At 53.1% G+C, this 22,124-nt stretch overlaps 2 protein-coding genes across 2 annotated transcripts in view; one reads left to right on the top strand and one right to left on the bottom strand.

Moving 5' to 3' along the window:
- The first annotated feature begins 1,705 nt into the window (after positions 1-1,705).
- Positions 1,706-8,383, top strand: NDUFB4 (NADH:ubiquinone oxidoreductase subunit B4). The gene is made up of 3 exons (XM_063441882.1): positions 1,706-1,940; positions 6,776-6,922; positions 8,224-8,383. The coding sequence occupies exons 1-3, from the start codon at positions 1,764-1,766 to the stop codon at positions 8,284-8,286; spliced, it is 387 nt and encodes a 128-aa protein (XP_063297952.1). The 5' UTR covers positions 1,706-1,763; the 3' UTR covers positions 8,287-8,383.
- A 4,567-nt stretch (positions 8,384-12,950) lies between these two features.
- The window catches only part of HGD (homogentisate 1,2-dioxygenase), a 51,769-nt gene continuing 42,595 nt past the window's right edge, over positions 12,951-22,124 (bottom strand). Inside the window, exons 12-14 of the mRNA XM_063446119.1 lie at positions 20,282-20,408; positions 19,165-19,346; positions 12,951-13,121 (exon numbers count right to left, since the gene is read on the bottom strand). Coding sequence (XP_063302189.1) covers positions 12,978-13,121; positions 19,165-19,346; positions 20,282-20,408 — 453 coding nt within the window. The 3' untranslated portion in view covers positions 12,951-12,977. The remainder of the gene's footprint in view (positions 13,122-19,164; positions 19,347-20,281; positions 20,409-22,124) is intronic.

Genomic DNA, 22,124 nt, shown 5'->3' on the forward strand with positions numbered 1-22,124 from the left:
GGCCAGCTCTGGTATCGCTGTATCTCGGGCGCTCTCTGGCGGCCTGCTCTGGTATCGCTGTATCTCGGGCGCTCTCTGGTGGCTGGCTTTGGTATCGCAGTATCTCGGGCGCTCTGGTGGCCGGCTCTGGTATCGCTGTATCTCGGGCGCCCTCTGGTGGTTGGCTGTGGTATCGGTGCATCTCGCGCTCCCTCGGTTGGCCGTCTCTGGTATCGCTGTACTTCGGGCGCCCTCTGATGGCCAGCTCTGGTATCGCTGTATCTCGGGCGCTCTCTGGTGGCCACCTCTGGTATCGCTGTATCTCGGGCGCCCTCTGGTGGCCGGCTCTGGTATCGCTGTATCTCGGGCTCCCTCTGGTGTCCCGTTCTGGTATCGCTGTATCTCGGGCTCCCTCTGGTAGCCGGCTCTGGTATCGCTGTATCTCGGGCTCCCTCTGGTGGCCGGCTCTGGTATCGCTGTATCTCGGGCTCCCTCTGGTGGCCGGCTCTGGTATCGCTGTATCTCAGGCGCCCTCTGGTGGCCGGCTCTGGTATCGCTGTATCTCAGGCGCCCTCTGGTATCCGGTTCTGGTATCGCTGTATCTCGGGCTCCCTCTGGTGGCCGTCTCTGGTATCGCTGTATCTCGGGCTCCCTCTGGTGGCCGCCTCTGGTATCGCTGTATCTCGGGCGCCCTCTGGTGGCCGGCTCTGGTATCGCTGTATCTCGGGCTCCCTCTGGTGTCCCGTTCTGGTATCGCTGTATCTCGGGCGCCCTCTGGTGGTCGGCTGTGGTATCGGTGCATCTCGGGCTCCCTCGGTTGGCCGTCTCTGGTATCGCTGTATCTCGGGCGCCCACTGATGGCCAGCTCTGGTATCGCTGTATCTCGGGCGCTCTCTGGCGGCCTGCTCTGGTATCGCTGTATCTCGGGCGCTCTCTGGTGGCCGGCTCTGGTATCGCTGTATCTCGGGCTCCCTCTGGTGGCCGGCTCTGGTATCGCTGTATCTCAGGCGCCCTCTGGTGGCCGGCTCTGGTATCGCTGTATCTCAGGCGCCCACTGATGGCCAGCTCTGGTATCGCTGTATCTCGGGCGCTCTCTGGCGGCCTGCTCTGGTATCGCTGTATCTCGGGCGCTCTCTGGTGGCCGGCTCTGGTATCGCTGTATCTCGGGCTCCCTCTGGTGGCCGGCTCTGGTATCGCTGTATCTCAGGCGCCCTCTGGTGGCCGGCTCCGGTATCGCTGTATCTCGGGCGCTCTCTGGTGGCCGGCTCTGGTATCGCTGTATCTCGGGCTCCCTCTGGTGGCCGTCTCTGGTATCGCTGTATCTCGGGCGCTCTCTGGTGGCCGGCTCTGGTATCGCTGTATCTCGGGCTCCCTCTGGTGGCCGTCTCTGGTATCGCTGTATCTCGGGCGCTCTCTGGTGGCCAGCTCTGGTATCGCTGTACCTCGGGCGCCCTCTGGTGGCCAGCTCTGGTATCGCTGTATCTCGGGCTCCCTCTGGTGGCCACCTCTGGTATCGCTGTATCTCGGGCTCCCTCTGGTGGCCGGCTCCGGTATCGCTGTGTCTCGGGCGCTCTCTGGTGGCCGGCTCTGGTATCGCTGTATCTCGGGCGCTCTCTGGTGGCCGGCTCCGGTATCGCTGTATCTCGGGCGCTCTCTGGTGGCCAGATCTGGTATCGCTGTATCTCGGGCTCCCTCTGGTGGCCGGCTCTGGTATCGCTCTGTGTCCGTGTCTGCGCCGGAAGTTGCCAATAAAGCTGCAGCGGTGCCCGAGGTGTCCTTGTGTCATGGCGGATTACCGGGAGGCCCCGCTGGCCAGCCGGCCGGACAGTCTGGATCCCCGGCAGTATTACCAGCTGAACCCCGAGCACAGACGGGCTGAGGAGGAGCGGCTGGCACTGAGAGCCCAACTAAAGAGGAAATACCAAGTGCAGCTCAATAACCCCCACAGGAGGGCGCTGGTGGTAAGAGACAGGGGGGGGGAGAGAGACAGGGGGGGAGAGAGAGACAGGGGGAGAGAGAGAGACAGGGGGGGAGAGAGAGAGAGAGACAGGGGGAGAGAGAGACAGGGGGGAGAGAGAGAGAGACAGGGGGGAGAGAGAGAGACAGGGGGGAGAGAGAGAGAGACAGGGGGAGAGAGAGAGACAGGGGGGAGAGAGAGAGACAGGGGGGGAAGAGAGAGACAGGGGGAGAGAGAGAGACAGGGGGAGACAGGGAGAGAGAGACAGGCGGAGAGAGAGACAGGGGGGGGAGAGAGAGAGACAGGCGGAGAGAGAGACAGGGGGGAGAGAGAGAGTCAGGGGGGAGAGAGAGAGACAGGGGGGAGAGAGAGACAGGGGGGAGAGAGAGACAGGCGGAGAGAGAGACAGGGGGGGAGAGAGACAGGGGGGAGAGAGACAGGGGGGGAGAGAGACAGGGGGGAGAGAGAGACAGGGGGGAGAGAGAGACAGGGGGGAGAGAGAGACAGGGGGGAGAGAGAGACAGGGGGGAGAGAGAGAGACAGGGGGGAGAGAGAGAGACAGGGGGGAGAGAGAGAGACGGGGGGAGAGAGAGACGGGGGCAGAGAGAGAGACGGGGGCAGAGAGAGAGACGGGGGGAGAGAGAGACGGGGGGAGAGAGAGACGGGGGGGAGAGAGAGACGGGGGGAGAGAGAGACGGGGGGGAGAGAGAGACGGGGGGGAGAGAGAGACGGGGGGAGAGAGAGACGGGGGGGAGAGAGAGACGGGGGGGAGAGAGAGACGGGGGGGGAGAGAGAGACGGGGGGGGAGAGAGAGACGGGGGGGAGAGAGAGAGACAGGGGGGAGAGAGAGAGACGGGGGGGAGAGAGAGACGGGGGGGAGAGAGAGACGGGGGGAGAGAGAGACGGGGGGGAGAGAGAGAGACGGGGGGGAGAGAGAGAGACAGGGGGGAGAGAGAGAGACAGGGGGGAGAGAGAGAGACAGGGGGGAGAGAGAGACGGGGAGAGAGAGAGACGGGGGGAGAGGGAGAGACGGGGGGAGAGGGAGAGACGGGGGGAGAGGGAGAGACGGGGGGAGAGGGAGAGACGGGGGGAGAGGGAGAGACAGGGGGAGAGGGAGAGACAGGGGGAGAGGGAGAGACAGGGGGAGAGGGAGAGACAGGGGGAGAGGGAGAGACAGGGGGAGAGGGAGAGAGAGAGACAGGGGGAGAGGGAGAGAGAGAGACAGGGGGAGAGGGAGAGAGAGAGACAGGGGGAGAGGGAGAGAGAGAGACAGGGGGAGAGGGAGAGAGAGAGACAGGGGGAGAGGGAGAGAGGGAGACAGGGAGAGAGAGAGAGAGACGGGGGGAGAGAGAGACGGGGGGGAGAGAGAGACGGGGGGAGAGAGAGACGGGGGGGAGAGAGAGACGGGGGGGAGAGAGAGACGGGGGGGAGAGAGAGACGGGGGGGAGAGAGAGACGGGGGGGAGAGAGAGACGGGGGGAGAGAGAGACGGGGGGGAGAGAGAGACGGGGGGGGAGAGAGACGGGGGGGGAGAGAGACGGGGGGGAGAGAGACGGGGGGGAGAGAGACGGGGGGGAGAGAGACGGGGGGGAGAGAGACAGGGGGGAGAGAGAGGCAGGGGGGAGAGAGAGGCAGGGGGGAGAGAGAGGCAGGGGGGAGAGAGAGACGGGGGGGGGAGAGAGAGACGGGGGGGGGAGAGAGAGACGGGGGGGGAGAGAGAGACGGGGGGGAGAGAGAGACGGGGGGGGAGAGAGAGACGGGGGGGGAGAGAGAGACGGGGGGGGAGAGAGAGACGGGGGGGGAGAGAGAGATGGGGGGGGAGAGAGAGACGGGGGGGGAGAGAGAGACGGGGGGGGAGAGAGAGACAGGGGGAGAGAGAGAGAGACAGGGGGGGAGAGAGAGAGAGAGACAGGGGGAGAGAGAGACAGGGGGAGAGAGAGACAGGGGGAGAGAGAGACAGGGGGGAGAGAGAGAGAGACAGGGGGGAGAGAGAGAGACAGGGGGAGAGGGAGAGACAGGGAGAGAGAGACAGGCGGAGAGAGAGACAGGGGGGGGAGAGAGAGAGACAGGCGGAGAGAGAGACGGGGAGAGAGAGAGACGGGGGAGAGAGAGACGGGGGGGAGAGAGAGACGGGGGGGAGAGAGAGACGGGGGGAGAGAGAGACAGGGGGGGAGAGAGACAGGGGGGGAGAGAGGCAGGGGGAGAGAGAGAGGCAGGGGGAGAGGGAGAGAGGGAGACAGGGGGAGAGGGAGAGAGGGAGACAGGGAGAGAGAGAGAGAGACGGGGGGAGAGAGAGACGGGGGGGAGAGAGAGACGGGGGGGAGAGAGAGACGGGGGGGGGAGAGAGACGGGGGGGGAGAGAGAGGCAGGGGGAGAGAGAGAGGCAGGGGGAGAGAGAGAGACAGGGGGGAGAGAGAGAGACGGGGGGAGAGAGAGACGGGGGGGAGAGAGAGACAGGGGGAGAGAGAGAGGCAGGGGGGAGAGAGAGAGACGGGGGGAGAGAGAGACGGGGGGGAGAGAGAGACAGGGGGGAGAGAGAGAGACAGGGGGGAGAGAGAGAGACAGGGGGGAGAGAGAGAGACAGGGGGGAGAGAGAGAGACAGGGGGGAGAGAGAGAGACAGGGGGAGAGGGAGAGACAGGGGGAGAGGGAGAGGGAGAGACAGGGGGAGAGGGAGAGACAGGGGGAGAGGGAGAGACAGGGGGAGAGGGAGAGACAGGGGGAGGGGGAGAGGGAGAGAGAGACAGGGGGAGAGGGAGAGAGAGAGACAGGGGGAGAGGGAGAGAGAGAGACAGGGGGAGAGGGAGAGAGAGAGAGAGAGAGACAGGGGGAGAGGGAGAGAGGGAGACAGGGGGAGAGGGAGAGACAGGGGGAGAGGGAGAGACAGGGGGAGAGGGAGAGACAGGGGGAGAGGGAGAGACAGGGGGAGAGGGAGAGACAGGGGGAGAGGGAGAGACAGGGGGAGAGGGAGAGACAGGGGGAGAGGGAGAGAGAGAGACAGGGGGAGAGGGGGAGAGAGAGACGGGGGGGGAGAGAGAGACGGGGGGGGAGAGAGAGACGGGGGGGGAGAGAGAGACGGGGGGAGAGAGAGACGGGGGGGGAGAGAGAGACGGGGGGGAGAGAGAGACGGGGGGGAGAGAGAGACGGGGGGGAGAGAGAGACGGGGGGGGAGAGAGAGACGGGGGGAGAGAGAGACGGGGGGAGAGAGAGACGGGGGGGAGAGAGAGACGGGGGGAGAGAGAGACGGGGGAGAGAGAGACGGGGGGGAGAGAGAGAGAGGCAGGGGGGAGAGAGAGGCAGGGGGGAGAGAGAGGCAGGGGGGAGAGAGAGGCAGGGGGGAGAGAGAGGCAGGGGGAGAAAGAGAGGCAGGGGGAGAAAGAGAGGCAGGGGGAGAAAGAGAGGCAGGGGGGAGAGAGAGAGAGACAGGGGGAGAGGGAGAGGGAGAGACAGGGGGAGAGGGAGAGGGAGAGACAGGGGGAGAGGGAGAGACAGGGGGAGAGGGAGAGACAGGGGGAGAGGGAGAGACAGGGGGAGAGGGAGAGACAGGGGGAGAGACAGAGACAGGGGGAGAGGGGGAGAGGGAGAGACAGGGGGAGAGGGAGAGACAGGGGGAGAGGGAGAGACAGGGGGAGAGGGAGAGACAGGGGGAGAGGGAGAGAGAGAGACGGGGGGAGAGAGAGAGACGGGGGGAGAGAGAGAGACGGGGGAGAGAGAGAGACGGGGGGAGAGAGAGAGACGGGGGAGAGAGAGAGACGGGGGAGAGAGAGAGACGGGAGAGAGAGAGAGACGGGGGAGAGAGAGAGAGACGGGGGGAGAGAGAGAGAGACGGGGGGAGAGAGAGAGAGACGGGGGGAGAGAGAGAGAGACGGGGGAGAGAGAGAGACGGGGGAGAGAGAGAGACGGGGGAGAGAGAGAGACAGGGGGAGAGAGAGAGACAGGGGGAGAGAGAGACAGGGGGGAGAGAGAGACACAGGGGGGAGAGAGAGACACAGGGGGGAGAGAGAGAGACGGGGGGAGAGAGAGAGACGGGGGAGAGAGAGAGACGGGGGGAGAGAGAGACGGGGGGAGAGAGAGACGGGGGGAGAGAGACGGGGGGAGAGAGAGACGGGGGGAGAGAGAGAGACGGGGGGAGAGAGAGAGACGGGGGGAGAGAGAGAGAGACAGGGGGGAGAGAGAGAGACAGGGGGAGAGAGAGAGACAGGGGGAGAGAGAGAGAGACGGGGGGAGAGGGAGGGAGAGACGGGGGGAGAGGGAGGGAGAGAGAGAGAGACGGGGGGAGAGAGAGAGACGGGGGGAGAGAGAGAGACGGGGGAGAGAGAGAGACGGGGGAGAGAGAGAGACTATTCTATTAACAGAGCAGAGGATAAGAAATTTGAATATAAACAGAATTTGCTATAAAGGAAGTGTAAGCATTAGATGACTCTTTACAGGAAGTGTTAAGGAAGGCTGTGCAAGTCCCATGCAGGGAGGTGTGACTAGGTCTGCATGCATAAACAGAGTGATTTTAACTCCTAAATGGCAGAGAATTAAGCAGTGAGACTGCAGGGGCATGATCTATACACCAAAACTGCTTCATTAAGCTAAAGTTGTTTTGGTGACTATAGTGTCCCTATAAATAGCCTTGTAGAATTTAAAACTTTAATTTTGTGTGCGCTGTTCCTTACTCTGTGTTCTGTATACATTGAATGCTGTCAGGTTGTACTCATAGTGCTATAAAGCAGGTGTTGTCCCGAGGACACTGGATAGTATGGGTGTGCCTCCTGGTAGTTCCTCTCTTTCTCCGTTGAGAATGTGTGGTGAGGTATTGACATATGTTTCATTGGTCATTTTCTGGTGTTTAGGAAGACCCAGCCTTGGACCGTTGGATGTTTGCTCGAAACCGAAACATATATCCCAACTTCAGGCCCACTCCGAAGACCTCTCTGATGGGCCTGCTCTGGGGAGTGGGGCCACTCTTCTTCTGGTACTACGTATTTAAAACAGACCGGGTAAGCAACCTGCTTGTGGTGGGACGATTGTCTTAAATGGAAAGTCCATACAAAACATTCATATGGACTAGTTCTCGTCCAGCATGTGCTATACTCATTGCCTCCTTTCTCCGCAAATTACACCCATTACTAAATATAGTGAGCAGCCATACAGCTTTAGATGTGCTGTTTAGATACAGTAAATGTACAACAATCCCCGTGTAGTCTTAGTACAACCATACTTCAAACCTTACCCTGGCTGTAACCACATCCCGATCTTTATTCAACAAATCAATGACCTTAATGCTTAATGCGTTTAAAGCTATCACTGTGAGTTAGAGTAGGGCTCAATGTCCACTATTAAATGACTAAGGAAATTCTCACTTGGTAAATGTTCATTTGTAATGTTTAATGTTACCTAGGCTAGGATTGGAAATTCTAAGCCCTGTGTTAAATTACTCTAAGCCACATACACACTTCACCACCCGTTACCATGGTACCGTCCCACACAGTGAAAGACCCCCCAAACTTGAGCTGTAGTGGTTTTGGTGCCAAGATTGACCCATCACCATCTATCAGTAAGTTATCAAATCATCAATGGTTCGACACTAACCTAGATCATCTGGACACCTCTGGTCCAGCCTCCATGTTGGCTTTATCAAAAGTGCAACTTTACTTTTTACAACTGGTATAGCCGTTCTCTCCAAACATGGTCCGAATCGACATCACTGCAGACAGGGAACTTACACGTTGGAGCTGTCACTAAAGGGGTGTGGACTGTTGGACAGCTTACAGTGGATCAGCTCCAGGAGATTGCTGGCACCATAACCACTAACGCAGGCTGTAGTGGTCGTCGCTTGGGGAGCTTGTACTGCAATCATTCCTGAATAGTAGGTTGCAAAAGAACCCAATATCAGCTCAAATATTTTTTTAAATATCTGGATCATTCTGGTAGTGTTTTCCTCCTTGATACTTTCCCATGATCATCATTATGATTCACTGGTTACCTTGAGATGATCAGATAATCTGCTGTTCTTTGTATTTAGGAGAACACTCCTATAACGCTAACAGTAGTGTTTTTTTTTTAATGTGTTCACTATCTGGCTGGCCACAAATTGGTGGAAGCCAAAGCCTTTAGCGATGGCCCCTTCCAGCATTCCAAGCTCCTGCGTAATATCTCTTGATCAGTTCTTTACAAAGCTGTCATGTAAACAGGTTCCTGTGTAAAAGAACCCCAGCTCACACCTCAAAATGCCTGTTTGTGACCATTTTCTTGTTGAATTTCCAATATTCATTGTAATTTCTTTTCTCTTCACTCATAGGACCGCAGAGAGAAACTAATCCAAGAGGGGAAAATAGATCGGACGTTCAAAATAGCTTACTGATTCCTTGTGGCCAAACGTATCTCTCTGCCCCCCTCCCTGAGCCATCAGGATTGTATAAAATGTGATAAACCAATAAAATACTATGTTATCAAATGTCTCTCACTCGTTGAGTTGCTTCTTGCTAATCAAACATAGCTTTATTATACAAAATAAAAATACTTGGACTCTTACATACATTTGTAATCAATATTATTCAACCCCCATTGAAAATCCGATATTTTTGTAAAAAATTTACAGACTTTCAGCTGTTTTGCAATGAACAAATCAAACAAAATCAATTGAAATAGCCCAACACAATATACTACACATGGTTTCCCTAAATTCAATTGAAAATGCAATTTATAATGACGTATTCAGTCTGTTTATGGAAAGTATTTTTAGTACTTAGGAGAACACCCTTTTACTGGTGTGACCTGCTGCTAATGAGATGAAGAGCCAGACACCGGCTTCTGGAAGTGTTCCTGAGGAATCCCATGAACAATAGACTCTGCTGCAATCCCCTTCTTCAAACCCCACCTGAGATTTTCTATGGGGTTCAAATCAGGTGACTGATGGCCATTGTAGAATATTCCAGAACTTCTTCTGCAACCAAACCTTGGTGGAATTTGAGGTATGCTTGAGGTCATTGTCTTGTTGGAAGGTCCAATGACGCCCAAGCTTCAGCTTCCTCACAGACAGCTTTGAATCTAGGAGCCAGCTAAATAAAAGTTAGGAGCCAGATATTTTTTTTCTTTCTTAAAGGGACACTATAGTCACCAGGACCAGTAAGTCTTAATGTATTGGTTCTGGTGTTTATAGCCTGTCACTGAAGGCTTTTCAATGTAAACACTGCCTTTTCAGAGAAAAGGTGGTGTTTACATTGCTTCCTATTGACCACTATAGTGACAGTCACTCAGACTGTCCTTAGTGGTGCTTCCTGTGTCAGTGCTGCACAGTGCGCAGCACCTACATTCAGCATCTCCACGCTCTGCATGGAGGCGCTGGATGTTCCCCATAGAGATGCATTGATTTACTACATCTTTATGAGGAGATGCTGATTGGTGCAGCGTTTTGCAGCCAATCCTATGGGAAAACATTGGATTGGCTGAGATCATCAAGCTTCATAATTTTGGACGCAGGGCAGAGTCGAGGGAAGACCAGCACGGTGTGGGAACAAATGGTGAGTAAAAGCACCGTTCCCTTGAAAACGGAAGGGGTCAGGTCATCTACACAGACATACGTAGACACACATTATTGTTTGTTTAAATAGTTGTGGGGTCTAGTGGGCAACCGGCAGTGGGATTATGAAGGTGGGCGGCGAGGGAGCTTTGATGTTCCTGTACTGCTCCCTCGTACGCAGCTTAGTGAGGCCAGGGCCGGAATGATGTCATATTACGGCCAGACTAAGAGGTGCGCGAGGGAGCAGAGCAGGAACATCAAAGCTCCCTCGCCGTGCCCCTACTATTTGCGCACCCAGCCGCCTGCCTCGGAGGTAATGGGCTCACACAGCCTACGTGCCAGGGCAAAATTCCTAGGCCATGGCGACCTGAGATTTGTCGGTCCCTGTCCTAATATTTTAAACCATCTTGCCTTCCACACGCTGCAGGTTTCCAATGCCAGGTGATCAAAAGCAGCCTCTGAGCATCATAGAGCCATCACCATGCTTAACTGTAGGCAGTGTTCTTTTCAGCGTATGCTTCATCCTTCCTTTGCGCCAATATACTCAAAATCATATAAATAAGTTACAGACGTTTTGGGATTAGACTTTTATTGTGCTTCTGGGTAGTGGTGTACTTCTTGAAGTTCTAGCATGGAAACTTTTTGTTCCTTAACCCCTTAAGGACACATGACGTGTGTGACACGTCATGATTCCATTTTATTCCAGAAGTTTGGTCCTTAAGGGGTTAAAGGCCTTCCTGTGCTCACTGAAACCTCACTGCCTGTTGCCACCAAGTCTTGCCGCAGGTTTTTACAGTCACTCAAGGGTTTTTCATAACCTGTTTTTTCAGAAATCTAGTTGCAGCCATTGATAACTTTTGCACTGCTTTCAATTGTGTCTCTAGGGACATTCAGTACCTTCGCTATCTTTTTGTATCCTGTTTCTTGCTTCTAAAGGGGTGATGATTAACTTCCCTTCCCTTTGCCGACCATTCTTTTGACTTAGCCATATCTCTAACATGCAGTCAAACGTGACACTCAACAAACCCCTAGCCAGTTCAGGTAGTTAAAGTGTTCCAACTCAAGCACACCTGCTGCAACTAATGAAGCCCTTGATTAGTTTAATCTGGTGTGCTTGAAGAAACACATGTTTTGCTTTTTTTAATCGTGTCCTGTCTGTACATTTTGACAATCATCCTGATTCTCATGGGGGGATTGAATAATTTTGATTATAACTGTATACATACACATATGGGACTTGCAGGGTTCCTGTGCTTCTACAAATTTTAATTTGGTAAATGTTGTGTGTGCATAGCATTGTTACTTGATAAAAGCTTCCAGTCAAATGTTGCATCACAGCTACTTGAAACCAGAAACTTTATTTAATAAATGTTGTGAAGCAATGACCATGAAATAGCATGTTTTTTTTTTCTCCAATTTTTCAGACTCGATACTTTTAGTTGGAATTGAAATCCTTTGTTTATTCTACTCAAATCCTAGTCTAGTAAACTGGTCTTTGAGTTTTAATGTTTCTCTGCCTTTACTCACATCTATAAACAATTGGAATTTTTCATTATGGGGTAAGTGCAATTCTACATATTCCTAATCACAAGGCATTTGCAAATGTTAAATTGTTACTCCAGCAAAAAACAAACCAACACAAAAATCGGTTTGACACTCCACAAGGCCTTCCAGAAAGCAAGATCCTTCTTTGGTGATGGTACTCCTCTTGGGAGGGGTGTCAGGGAGGACGTAGGGGGTTCAGCATTCTTAAGACAGACCTAATATTAGCCAGCCTGGAACTCTTATTGATGGAGTTATACCTTCCCAGGAAAGGGCTATATCTCTGTGTGGGCAGCGTTTCTTAGTAAAATGCACATATAGACTCCAAGTACTATCGCCACTTAATCACTGAAGTGGTAATGGTGCCGGAGTAACCCTTTAATTTGTGTAAAATGGAAACCAAAAGCAAATGATTCCGTTTAACATGCACAGTGTAGTGCTGGTGCCATTTAGCTCAGCTTGTATTTCAGGGGCGGTTAATTACCAGTTTTGGAGAATTGTGAACTGAACGGGCTTGTTCTTTTGAGACAGATTGCACTTCTTTGAGTTTCGTAAAATCAGTAGCTGCTCTTAGCCATATCATTTAAAGCTACATGTAATTAGCATGATTTTGGAATGGCCTTATATTTCAGACCTCATATTAGTATCTTTCGTTTACCCAGTCTATAATCATTTATCTCCCTGTGGCAGCTCGGGGTAAAGTTGACGTCTAATCCTTTGGCAGAGTTTTGTTAAGTTGCACATTCCATTTGCTAGTGAGCCCATGTCCCCTGCGAAAGAGACCAGCCAATCATGTTACGTACACTAGTAGCAGCATTATTGGTTAATATGACTCCTATTCAAAGTGGACGCTACCTCCAGCAGAGAGAGCGCATACTAGAATCACTCCGTATTGGAAGACCCTAAAATTGTTTGCATTTACTGAATCAGTGGGAAGCAGGAAATGACTCCTATTTATGTATTGCTTAGTAGACCCAGATTCTGTGACTCCATTTTAAGTTTCTCCCATTCTTTCCTGTCGCTTCCCCTTTCTCTGATTCCTAGGAGTCTGTGAATAGGTTGTAATTCTATCTCTGGTCACTTTTATATCCTTAAGTATCTTCTCCATGTTCCATCGCCCTCCTCTGTATTACAACCGCCCCTCCCCCCCATTTATTTCAGAGAAAAGGCAAGGTTTCAGAGAAAAGCCAGGAAGGCGCAAGTAAAAAAAAAAAAAAGCGAGTAAAACCCCCCCTTTTACAGCGATATAAGGAGGGCCGTGACCTAAATAGTTGATTTAACACTATTGTGTCAAACATAGTTCTATTCCTCACATATATATAGTGTTCTTTTAATTTACCGATTGGTCATGCACGCTTTCTTATACTTGCATGATAAAAACAATATAATGCATTTTAACGTGTCTCGGGGACCTGATTGAACTGCAAATTAAAAGTTATTGTACGGTCTAGACCAGCGTTTCCCAAACCAGTCCTCAAGACCCACTAACAGTCCAGGTTTTGTCTGTATCTATATTGGAATAAAACAGGGAAATACATAAATCCTGGACTGTTGGTGGGCCATGAGGACTTGTTAGGGAACCACTGGTCTAGACTCGATAGCATCCAGGCTGTAACAAGTCCAAGTTGGCTGTATGTACTAAGCTGGAACACAGCAATGGTGGCAGACACTGATCTGGATGGCAGACACTGCCTCCTGGTGGAGTAATTGGAGAAATCCACAATGGGAAATTGGTCTCTTATGTCACAATTGGATCTGAATAAATGTCAACAATAATAATATAATGAAGCTTTAGTTTAGGTCATAACAAGTAGAAACCACGATTACAAGCCACATTGTGTAACATTGTTAGGGAGAAGCACACAAACTATGTCCTACAGGTAATGGAAGTTTGAGTAGATCGGGGTATTTTCTGAAAGCTTGGGCTGAAATGATGGCCGAGAGAGAACTCAAGACAAATAATGTATGAGAGCGACATGTTGTAATGGGCTTCACAAACAGGTCTGCTTTTGGTCCGGGTGGAAATGGCTCTTGAGTGTTTCCCAGCAATGGTGGTAATCCTTGTCCAAACGGTTACAGGTCTGTAGTCCCCACTTGGTCACAGCCATACTCAGTGAAGACTCAAACATGAAGGCCTGCGAAGACAGGAATATAAAAGGATGAGGGAGAAAGGAAATAAAGTGAGGCCTAGAAAGTCATGGACTCTCCAGAAATAATACACAAAAGGGGCAAAGTCAGATATAATGGGGGCTCACTAATAATACGTAAAACGTTAAGTGAATATTTATTACAGTGAACTCCTGGGCTAACTCCTTATTGCTGGCCTCCAACCTGTCCTAGCATCGTGGGACAGTCCTGATTTTGGCTCCTGTCCCACCATCCAAGACTTGTTCACTGGTATCCCAGTGTTGTTGGGAGGTCTGTTATTGAAGTTTTTTGTTGTAGAAGAGTAGAATCTCCATAAAACTCACAGTATTGTGCGGTGTGTATGAGTATCGCAGAGCTCGTCCATAAAACTCACAGCATTGTGCGGTGTGCAGTGGCGGCTCTAGACTTGGCGAGGCCTTAGGCGAAACTCATACATGAGGCCCCCACTAACACCATTATTGGAAAAAAATGGCAGTTGACTTGTGTGTGTGTGTGTGTGTGTATAAGAAGCTGTAGATATATTGAAGGGGAAGCTTGCAGCACTGGATATAGAGAACTAGTCTATGTATACATTGTTGCTTTGTCTACCTCTGTGTGCCTGAGAGTGTGTGTCTGGCAGTGAGTATCTTTGTATATGTATGTATGTTTCTCTGAGCATGTGTATGTTTGTGTACTGCCTGTGGCCTTTGGCATTAAGTTCATGGCGACGCTATGTTCTATGACATTGTGTAGAATGATTGCCTTTAGGGGTTACAGGGTGAGTAAAGGAGTAACTGTGGCAGGGTGAGTGTAAAAGAGCAGGAGGGTGCCAGAGTGCGGAGAGAGGTGCTTGTTTGTTTAGAGGGAGAGACAGTGTGAGTGGAGGTAGGTGACAGTGTGTGTGGAGCGAGGTGACATAGTGTGAGAGGGTTACATTCGTGTAAGGGGTGTGGGGGGGCGACATAGTGTGAGGGGGGGGCGACATAGTGTGAGGGGGGGGCGACATAGTGTGAGGGGGGGGCGACATAGTGTGAGGGGGGGGCGACATAGTGTGAGGGGGGGGCGACATAGGGTGAGGGGGGGGGCGACATAGGGTGAGGGGGGGGGCGACATAGGGTGAGGGGGGGGGCGACATAGGGTGAGGGGGGGGCGACATAGGGTGAGGGGGGGGCGACATAGGGTGAGGGGGGGGGCGACATAGGGTGAGGGCGACATAGGGTGAGGGGGGGGGCGACATAGGGTGAGGGGGGGGCGACATAGGGTGAGGGGGGGCGACTGGGTGAGGGGGGCGACTGGGTGAGGGGGGCGACTGGGTGAGGGGGGCGACTGGGTGAGGGGGGGGCGACAGGGTGAGGGGGGGGCGACAGGGTGAGGGGGGGGCGACAGGGTGAGGGGGGGGCGACAGGGTGAGGGGGGGGCGACAGGGTGAGGGGGGGGCGACAGGGTGAGGGGGGGCGACAGGGTGAGGGGGGGCGACAGGGTGAGGGGGGGGCGACAGGGTGAGGGGGGGCGACAGGGTGAGGGGGGGGCGACAGGGTGAGGGGGGGGCGACAGGGTGAGGGGGGGGGCGACAGGGTGAGGGGGGGGGCGACAGGGTGAGGGGGGGGCGACAGGGTGAGGGGGGGGCGACAGGGTGAGGGGGGGGCGACAGGGTGAGGGGGGGGCGACAGGGTGAGGGGGGGGCGACAGGGTGAGGGGGGGGCGACAGGGTGAGGGGGGGGCGACAGGGTGAGGGGGGGGCGACAGGGTGAGGGGGGGGCGACAGGGTGAGGGGGGGGCGACAGGGTGAGGGGGGGGCGACAGGGTGAGGGGGGGGCGACAGGGTGAGGGGGGGCGACAGGGTGAGGGGGGGCGACAGGGTGAGGGGGGGCGACAGGGTGAGGGGGGGCGACAGGGTGAGGGGGGGCGACAGGGTGAGGGGGGGGCGACAGGGTGAGGGGGGCGCGACAGGGTGAGGGGGGCGCGACAGGGTGAGGGGGGGCGACAGGGTGAGGGGGGGCGACAGGGTGAGGGGGGCGACAGGGTGAGGGGGGGCGACAGGGTGAGGGGGGGCGACAGGGTGAGGGGGGGCGACAGGGTGAGAGGGGGGTGACTGTGTGTGGGGAGTGACAGGGTGAGAGGGGGTGACGGTGTGTGGGGAGTGACAGGGTAAGGTGACAGAGTAAGGTGGGTGACAGTGTGGGGGTCACAGGGTGGGTGACAGGGTGAGGGGGTGAGAGGTGAGGTGGCAGAGTGAGAGGGGGTGACAGGTGAGGTGGCAGGGTGAGAGGGGCGACAGGTGGGGTGGCAGGGTGAGAGGGGGTGACAGGTGGGGTGGCAGGGTGAGAGGGGGTGACAGGTGGGGTGGCAGGGTGAGAGGGGGTGACAGGTGGGGTGGCAGGGTCAGATGTGGGGTGAGTGGGGAGGCAGGGTGAGAGGGGGTGACAGGGTGAGAGGGGGCGACAGGGTGAGAGGGGGCGACAGGGTGAGAGGGGGCGACAGGGTGAGAGGGGGCGACAGGGTGAGAGGGGGCGACAGGTGGGGTAGCAGGGTGAGTGTCAGGGTCAGATGTGGGGTGAGAGGAGAGGAAGGGTGAGGGGGTGACAGGTGGGGTGGCAGGGTTAGAGGGGGTGACAGTATGAGGTGGGGTGACAGTGTGTGGGGAGTGACAGGGTGGGTGACAGTGTGTGGGTCACAGGGGGGTGGCAGGGTGAGGTGAGAGGGGGGTGACAGGTGGGGTGGCAGTGTGACAGGGACTGACAGGTGGGGTGGCAGCATGAGAGGGGGGTGACAGGGTGAGAGGGGGGGTGACAGGTGGGGTGGCAGGGTGAGGAGGGAGTGACAGGGTGAAGTGGCTGCGAGAGGGGGGTGACAGGGTGAAGGGGGTGACAGGGTGAAGGGGGATGAGGAGGGGTGACAGAGTGAAGTGGCAGGGTGAGGGGGGTGACAGGTGGGGTGGCAGGGTGAGATAGGGTGAGGAGGGAGTGACAGGGTGAAGTGGCTGGGAGAGGGGGGTGACAGGGTGAAGGGGGATGAGGAGGGCTGACAGAGTGAAGTGGCAGGGTGAGGGGGGTGACAGGGTGAGATAGGGTGAGGGGGGAATGGCAGGGTGAGGGGGGGTGACAGGGTGAGGAGGGGGTGACAGGGTGAGATAGGATGAGGGGGGTGACAGGGTGAGGGGGGTGACAGGGTGAAGTGACAGGGTGAAGTGGAAGGGTGAGGGGGGGTGACAGGGTGAGATGGCAGGGTGAGGGGGGCTGACAGGGTGAGATGGAGTGAGGGGGTGTGACAGGGTGAGATAGGGTGAGGGGGGGTGACAGGGTGAGATAGGGTGAGGGGGTGACCGGTGGGATGGCAGGGTGAGGGGGGTCAAAATGTACCTTTTTCCCTGGTGGTCCGGTGTCCTGGATGGCTCCCTGGTGGTCCAGTGGGCTTTCCGGTCTGCAGCTCCGCCGGATGCAGAGCTGCAGACCACATGGGGAAATGTCTTGCGATCTCCATTCAGAGCGTTGCCGTGCTAACCCGCGGCAACGCTCTGATTGGCTGGAGATCACGAGACCTCAGTCTGCAGCTCACACCCGGCGGAGCTGCAGACTGAGGCTGGCTCTCTCCCCGGGCGGACTGAAAGGAGGGGCCTCGCACCTGGCGGCACAAAGGGCAAGCCGCCGGGCCCCGTCCTGTGTCAGGTCCTCGGTCATAGACCGAGAACCCGACATGTCAGTCTGCCCTCAGGCGATTTAGGTGGCCGCGAGGCCCCTGACTGCGCAAGGCCTTAGGCGGTCGCCTAAATCGCCTAATTAGAGAGCCGCCTCTGGCGGTGTGAATGAGTGTATCACAGAGCTAGTCGATAAAACTCACAGTATTGTGCGGTGTGTATGAGTGTATCACAGAGCTAGTCGATAAAACTCACAGTATTGTGCGGTGTGTATGAGTGTATCACAGAGCTAGTCGATAAAACTCACAGTATTGTGCGGTGTGTATGAGTGTATCACAGAGCTAGTCGATAAAACTCACAGTATTGTGCGGTGTGTATGAGTGTATCACAGAGCTCGTCAATAAAACTCACAGTGTTGTGCGGTGTGTATGAGTGTATCACAGAGCTAGTCGATAAAACTCACAGTATTGTGCGGTGTGCATGAGTGTATCACAGAGCTAGTCGATAAAACTCACAGTATTGTGCGGTGTGTATGAGTGTATCACAGAGCTCGTCCATAAAACTCACAGTATTGTGCGGTGTGTATGAGTGTATCACAGAGCTCGTCAATAAAACTCACAGTGTTGTGCGGTGTGTATGAGTGTATCACAGAGCTCGTCAATAAAACTCACAGTATTGTGCGGTGTGTATGAGGGTATCACAGAGCTCCTCAGTAATGTGCAGTGTGTATCAAATAGATCAACAGTAATAAAAAAAATGATTTGAGCAGGGGTGACCACATAAAGTAACCATTGGGGTGGGGGAGGCAAACCCAATGGCTATACTTTGATTCATTAAACGAGTGCCAGAACCACAAGGTAGCATTTAGTAATCTCCAGTCCCCAGAGGTACAGACCACCAGCTCCCAACACCATACCACTTAACATTTCAAAAGAACACTTTAATTTTAGTGGTGTGAATGGGGGTTCGGCCAGGGCTGTTCTGATAAATTTTAGGTGACCAATAACACTTTATGCAACTAAAATGTAATTTATAACAAGAACAATGTATCTTACTTACACAGACTGATTTCTACACACATTTATTGTAGTTTACAGACACATTACTGGGAGTATTATTGCTGTGGAGCTCTGTTATACACTCAGACAGATTGCTGGGAGTATTATTGCTGTGGGGCTCTGTTATACATTCAGACACATTACTGGGAGTATTATTGCTGTGGAGCTCTGTTATACACCGACACATTACTGGGAGTATTATTGCTGTGGAGCTCTGTTATACACTCAGTGACATTACTGGGAGTATTATTGCTGTGGAGCTCTGTTATACAATCACACACATTAACAATATGGAGCTCCTAGAAAAGAGAGACATTAGGATAAAATAGAGGGGCAGAGGGATTGAAGCCCAAAATATGGACACTTGAAATGTATGCGACACTATTGTGATTTCATGGACAGATGCTGCAGAAATTAAATAGCATTTTTGGAAGAGGGCACGTACAGGGGAAGGGCAGTGTGTTCCCCTTAGCAATGCTACTACTCGGGAGAGAGGGAAATAAATAATGTATCAAAATACAATCACACAGAGGAAAGAACAAGCAAAATAAAATAACCAAAATAAAGACCTGGCAACAACCAAATATCCCCCATAAAGAAAGGACACACTAAATGTCTGATTAAAGACCCAGCAATATAGAACAATCCCAAATAATGGCCTGGCCTCAAAGAACAAGCCCACATAAAGGCTCATGTTCAGCAAATAGCCGGTATCAAAACTTGAGAGATACGGAGGCAAGTCAAATGAAGCTGTCACAAGTTTCAAATAATTAAAATTAAAGGAACGCTCTGGGCACAATAACAACTTAATGGGAAAGAAAATGTTATGGTACGAGGAGGTTCCCGGGCGCAGTTTAAAAACAGCTTGCTGAAGTGCTTTATGTGTGAAGTGCATGCCCTCAATTTTTCTTTTTACATAAATAAAAGAGTTCAATAGAAATTTTCACTTTTATAAATTAGCCTTGTTACACCCCCCTGGCTGTCAGTCAGATAACTTGTCCTGTTACTTCCTGGTTTGGTTAGCTCAGTGGAGACTAAACTCAAGAGGCAGCAATTGCCCAGAGCTCCTGCCTTGCAACGACTTCTCATTGAGCTGCACTGGGAAGTCTCTGATTGGACAATCACAGAAAGCCTGGGCGGGGTTAGAAGGCCAAATCTAGGACTGGTTATGTAAAAATATGACAAACAAAAGCCTGGTGGAATAAAGATTTCACATTTAAGGATAACGTTTACATTATACTTTATTTCCATAATCTCCTTACACTGGATGTGTGGATTCATTTTGTAATAGATCCTAAAAATAGAAATCCAAGTTAACTAAAAAGGAATTCTCAAAATAATTTGCCAAATGCCACTCACCATGGTCCCTTCGCCCACTCTCTCAGGCTTCAATTTAACTGTGCTAGCTTTCTCGAAGCATTCCATGTCCGGCCCATGCGGGGTCATTGCGCTGTGCAGGGTGCTGCCCCCCGGCTCGAACCCCTCTTCCTTGGCTTCATAGTGACCTTTTATGAGCCCCATAAATTCACTCATACAGTTTCCTGGGGGAGGAAAGTGCAGTAATATAAACCGTCCACCGATACATCACACCTTTTATATCCCAATTCCATTAGGGAAACCCATCCATACTCTGTTTCCTATTATTTGCAATCATGGATTTCAAATGGCTATTTCTATGGTTTTCTTTTATTAGGTTTTATTAGGTCACAATAATAGTTTATAAGCCTTCTGGGATAAAATCACTTTACATTTATCTGATATCTTGATGAAGCTGAACTTACTCAACAACCTTAGAAGTAGTCCTTGAGAAGGCCTGAGACATCAGGAGTCACCTGAACTCTATTATTTTTTTAAATTTGTATTAAATAAAAAATGCAGATAGGTCCAATTACGAAGGTGAGAATTCAAAGTGAATTTAAAGGGTTACTCCAACCATTTTTATGATAATGCCCCATTGAGCATGTACAGCTTGTCGTAGTCATCGCCCCCCCGCCCCTGGAATTCATCACCGGGTAACGTTCCAAATTCACACTGAAAAACTCCTTCCTTCTCTGTGGTTCAATGTTAATATAGAGAGGCAGGGGTGCTCCCAGAGCTTCCTGTATGGGTTGACGCTCACCGCGTCCGATGTCACTAGCACTGAATTGGCAGAGTTCTGGGCTGCCCAAGCCATGTGTGCTGTGATGTAACTAGCCATTGGAACAAGAAGGGCAAATATCTCTCTGTACCTGCAGCGGTTTAAGCAGAAAATAGAAAAATTCTCCAAGTCATTTCTGTTTATATTTTGGCTAATTCAGCTCTTTTGGCCAAATCTTTGAGGGCTATTCCCTAAAGTGAGAATTGCCAGGAATTCAGAGGTTGATTTGCTCTCCTGTCTCTGCCGGCTATCACAAAGTGGTGTTTTATGCAGATAAATGACTGTTTCAGTGTGAACTTTATACAATATGTGATTGTGAAGAGCGTGAGGAGTACTTACTGTGGTAATAAGGAGGCCGGAATGTGTTATTCGCTACTCCCCAACGTGGAGGGAAGATAGCAAAGTCAGCAATGGCTACACCAGGGCGCATGGACTTTGCTGTGAGCACCGTGAAGATTGAGGGGTCCTACACAGACAGGAACACGTTACAGACCCTATGTTTTGCCTGTTGGCATTCACAGTGTTTTTAAGGTTCTTTTTATCCAGATTCTGGTGGAAATGGAGTCCTGAATCTTTGAGGAGCTATGTCTATGGATTTTTCATGCCCAGGCTCTCAGTTATCATGACCTCATGAGGGATATTAGTTATACTTTAAAAACTGTATACAAGACATACCAGTTATCCTTTAAAGGACCACTCTAGGTCTCTAGCTTAATGAAGTGGTCTGGGTGCCAGGTCCAGCTAGGGTTAACCCATTTTTTTTTTTTTTTATAAACATAGCAGTTTCTCTGAAACTGCTATGTTTATCAATGGGTTAAGCCTTCCCCCCAAATCCTCTAGTGGCTGTCTCATTGACAGCCGCTAGAGGCGCTTGCGTGATTCTCATTGTGAAAATCACAGTGAGAGCACGCAAGCGTCCATAGGAAAGCATTGATAATGCTTTCCTATGCGACCGGCTGAATGTGCACGCAGCTCTTGTCGCGCGTGCGCATTCAGCCAACGGGGCAGAACGGAGGAGGATCGGAGGCAGAGAGCTCCCCGCCAAGCGCTGGAAAAAGGTAAGTTTTACCCCTTTTCCCCTTTCCAGAGCCGGGCGGGAGGGGGACCCTGAGGGTGGGGGCACCCTCGGGGCACTATAGTGCCAGGAAAACGAGTATGTTTTCCTGACACTATAGTGGTTCTTTAACAATGGGCTGGAAAGTAACCCTGGTACAGGGCCGATTATGAGAGTCAGGCAGTGCAGCCATAGAATCTGGGGATCGCTTTCTGGGGGTTGATTGCACAGGGCCTGGCAGTGCAGCCATAGACTCTGGGGATTACTCTCTGGGGGCTGGTTACACAGGGCCTGGCAGTGCAGCCATAGAATCTGGGGATCGCTTTCTGGGGGTGGATTACACAGGGCCTGGCAGTGCAGCCATAGAATCTGGGGATTACTCTCGGAGGGTTGATTATCAGAGCCAGGCAGTGCGGCCATAGAATCTGGGGATTACTCTCTGGGGGTTGATTACACAGGGCCTGGCAGTGCAGCCATAGAATCTGGGGATCACTCTCGGGTGGCTGGTTACACAGGGCCTGGCAGTGCGGCCATAGAATCTGGGGATCACTCTCTGGGGGTGGATTACACAGGGCCAGGCAGTGCAGCCATAGAATCTGGGGATCACTCTCTGGGAGTGGATTACACAGGGCCAGGCAGTGCAGCCATATAATCTGGGGATCACTCTCTGGGAGTGGATTACACAGGGCCAGGCAGTGCAGCCATAGAATCTGGGGATCACTCTCTGGGGGTGGATTACACAGGGCCAGGCAGTGCAGCCATAGAATCTGGGGATCACTCTCTGGGAGTGGATTACACAGGGCCAGGCAGTGCAGCCATAGAATCTGGGGATCACTCTCTGGGAGTGGATTACACAGGGCCAGGCAGTGCAGCCATAGAATCTGGGGATCACTCTCTGGGAGTGGATTACACAGGGCCAGGCAGTGCAGCCATAGAATCTGGGGATCACTCTCGGGTGGCTGGTTACACAGGGCCTGGCAGTGCGGCCATAGAATCTGGGGATCACTCTCTGGGGGTGGATTACACAGGGCCAGGCAGTGCAGCCATATAATCTGGGGATCACTCTCTGGGAGTGGATTACACAGGGCCAGGCAGTGCAGCCATAGAATCTGGGGATCACTCTCTGGG

Source organism: Pelobates fuscus, chromosome 1, assembly GCF_036172605.1.
Source record: "Pelobates fuscus isolate aPelFus1 chromosome 1, aPelFus1.pri, whole genome shotgun sequence".
NCBI classification, from domain to species: Eukaryota; Metazoa; Chordata; class Amphibia; order Anura; family Pelobatidae; genus Pelobates; species Pelobates fuscus.

Coding starts and splice junctions, on each gene's coding strand:
- NDUFB4 (XM_063441882.1), top strand. CDS start 1,764: ATGGCGGATTACCGGGAGGCCCCGCTGGCCAGCCGGCCGGACAGTCTG. Junction 1,941..6,775: donor CCCACAGGAGGGCGCTGGTG/GTAAGAGACAGG, acceptor TCTGGTGTTTAG/GAAGACCCAGCCTTGGACCG. Junction 6,923..8,223: donor ACGTATTTAAAACAGACCGG/GTAAGCAACCTG, acceptor CTTCACTCATAG/GACCGCAGAGAGAAACTAAT.